The sequence below is a fragment of the Orycteropus afer genome, unplaced genomic scaffold (assembly GCF_000298275.1).
Source record: "Orycteropus afer afer isolate SDZICR_OR568_19922 unplaced genomic scaffold, OryAfe1.0 scaffold00037, whole genome shotgun sequence".
NCBI lineage: Eukaryota > Metazoa > Chordata > Mammalia > Tubulidentata > Orycteropodidae > Orycteropus > Orycteropus afer.
In genome coordinates, this window is record NW_006921624.1 from 2,211,937 (window position 1) to 2,214,962 (window position 3,026).

Consider the following 3,026-nt stretch of genomic DNA (forward strand, 5'->3'; position numbering starts at 1 on the left):
GTGATGTTGTTGTTGTTGTTATGTGCCGTGGAGTCGGCCCCGACTCATAGTGACCCCTCCTTGGGTTTCCGAGGCAGTATCACTACGGAAGTAGGATTGCCCAACCTTCCTTCCGAGGAATGGCTGGTGGGTTTGAACCGCCAGCCTTCTGGTTAGCAGTCAAGTGCTTTAGCCACTATGCTACCAGATAGTGTCTCGGAAACCCAAGGAGGGGTTGCTATGAGTCAGGTCCAACTCGACAGCACATAACAACAACAATCACTTTGTTACACAAACGGGAAAATCAAGGGTCAGAGACTTTGAGCGATTATCCAAGGTAGCAAAGTTCATTGATGGCGAAGCCATTACTAGAACCTGGGAGTTAAATTAAAGCCCCCTTCTTGTTCTTCTATAGAGAATGACTACTTAAGTGTAAAGTATCAGATCTTCTGTAATTCATTCAACCAGCCATAATGAATTTTATATTCTTGGGTTAGAGATGTCTTTCCTAGTTTCTTTGTAACTTGAACTAACAAAAATTTAGACTTGCATTTTCATCTGATATGTAACATAGACTCTTTTTTTAGGCATCCAGCAAAAAGAAACAAGAACTATTTTGAGGGTAGGATTGAGGACTATTCAGAGCACAGGAACTTTACAAAAATGATTAGAGGTTAGAGGTCCTCTCTCTGTCCTCAGATGTCAGCCCATGCTTTGAAATGTAAACATAAGAAAAAAGAAACAACAGTGGCAGAGCTCTCAGTAGACCAATTTTCAACTCTCAGGTCTGAGTCTTGGGATCAGGAACCTAAAGTCCTGAGAAGAGAGTTAGAATATTTTTATTCCTAGTAGTGTCCCCAGTGTTCCCTTCATACCTCTGTTTCTCAAGCTGTAGATGAAGGGATTCAGCATAGGGGTTACTGTTCTGTACATTATTATTATTATTTAAAATTTATTATTTATTGTGATTTGGGTTGTTCTGTACATTATTGAGGAGACTATCTTTCCACCTGAGAAGGGAATTGAAGGACATAACTAGACTCCAGTAAGTGTTGTGTACAACAGAGACACCACAGAGAGGTGGGGAATGCAATTGGAGAAGGCCCTTTCCTTAACTTTTTGGTCACTCAGTTTTCAGGATGTCAGTATCATGTAGAAGTAAGATGGAAGGATGCAAACAAAGGGTCCAATGAGCAATGTTCCTGACACAAAGTTGAGCACCAAGCCATTGACATAAGTTCTGGAGGTAGCCAGCTCCAGGAGAGGACCTAGATCACAAAAGAACTGGGGGATAATATTGGGGTCACAGAAGAAAAGCTTGGTCATTTGGAGGGTATGCACTAGGATATAGAATGTAACCACATAGGACCCACACACCAACAGGATACAACGTTGGGAGTTCATAGTCATGGCATAAAGGAGGAGATGGCTGATGGTCAGATAGTGATCAAGTGTCATCACAGCCTGGAAGAAGTTGTCCAGATCTGCAAATAAGCAAAAGAAATAGAGTTGTGTCAAGCACCCACTATAAGAAATCAGTTGACTTCCTGAGCCAATATTATCTAGCATCTTCAGGATTGTTGTAAAGATGAAACCATTGTCAGAAATAGAGATGTGGGCCAAGAAAAGAGCCATGGGGGTATGGAGGTGCAGATTAAAGCCCATCCGCAGGATGATGACCAAGTTTGCCACCACAGTGACCAGGTACATGCCCAGGAAGGGCCTAACAGGAGACCGCTGGATGCTCAGATAAGCCCAGGTGGAGGAATTCATAGGGTTGGTCTGGCTTCTTCTGTCCATATTTGGAATTCTGTGTGAATTAAATGTTATTATGATATAAATAACAAAAAAGTAAAACATTCTGTGTCCAAAGTACTCTGAACCTTTTTTTTTTTTAAATCTGTGGTTTAAATGATTCTGTCCTGGAAAAGCTTGAATTTGTAATTGTGCACTTTAAAACAGACAGTTTAGATCAGACTATTTGTAAAGTTATAGGTTGGTGTCAGCACTTTGATCAGATAGGCAATTCCTTCAAACTACTTCAGCTGTCCTCATGATTCCTATTCGGCATCATGTGGAGGTATGCTTTGGGATGTATGCGTCTTATCAGTATAAACTATATATTCCTCACTTAATATAAGTAAATAACATACTAAATAAAAGGGTAACATTTCTGAACTGCATGTATACTTATAATTTCATTTTTATAAAAGTATAAATATTTGTCTATGAATAAGAAGATGAAAGAACACACAACAGAAGCCAATAGAGTTTTACTTGTGGAAATTGAGTGTGGATTAAAGGGTGTTGGGTGTCAGCTTTTGCACTATTCACATTTTTAGCAGCATATGTTATCTTTGTAACTACAAGTTATTTTAAAAGTGTAATGGATGTGATTGGTTAAACTAATCCAGTTGATAGCCTAGAAACAAATAGAGATTTTGGGGAACCTATAGTTCTGACAAGTTAAACCAACACCTCAGTTCAAATGCATCATGAAGTAATTTAAATACCCATACTGTTTGGCAGTCACAGTTCTCATGGAAAATGAGGAAATTGGTATCTATCTTCCGGGTCAATCTTTTGTAAGTGTGGTTAATGGAGTCAGTACACTTCAGTCCTATCCAATGTCTGAAAAAGATCTAGTTTCCATGCTCATAAAGCTAATGGCCCCAGGCCATGATTTCCACTATGAAGCGGAGCCACCCTGAGAGGTCCAGGCTCCTTCCTGATATTTCTAGCTCAACTCCACACAACAGAAATCAACTCAGATCTGAAGCCAAGCACATGGCCTGAAGCACAGTGAGACACTTTGTTATTTATTCAACTTTATCACCTTGACAATAAGAATTAGAAATACATGAACATGTATTTCAGTTTGCACTTTTCTTGCCGAAGGGTAATTAACCTCTAGGAATTTGTTGTTGTTGTTATTTGCCATGGAGTTGACCCGACTCACAGCGACCCCTCCTTGGGTTTCCGAGGCAGTATCACTACGGAAGTAGGAATGCCCAACCTTCCTTCCGAGGAGTGGCTGGTGGGTTTGA

The 3,026-nt window shown here is 40.2% G+C and overlaps 1 protein-coding gene across 1 annotated transcript in view; it reads right to left on the reverse strand.

Moving 5' to 3' along the window:
* Positions 1-307: 307 nt before the first annotated feature.
* LOC103193501 (olfactory receptor 1N1-like) overlaps positions 308-3,026 on the reverse strand; it is a 17,239-nt gene continuing 14,520 nt past the window's right edge. Inside the window, exons 2-4 of the mRNA XM_007936738.2 lie at positions 1,159-1,296; positions 855-909; positions 308-354 (exon numbers count right to left, since the gene is read on the reverse strand). Of these exons, the coding sequence (XP_007934929.2) occupies positions 308-354; positions 855-909; positions 1,159-1,296 (240 nt within the window). The remainder of the gene's footprint in view (positions 355-854; positions 910-1,158; positions 1,297-3,026) is intronic.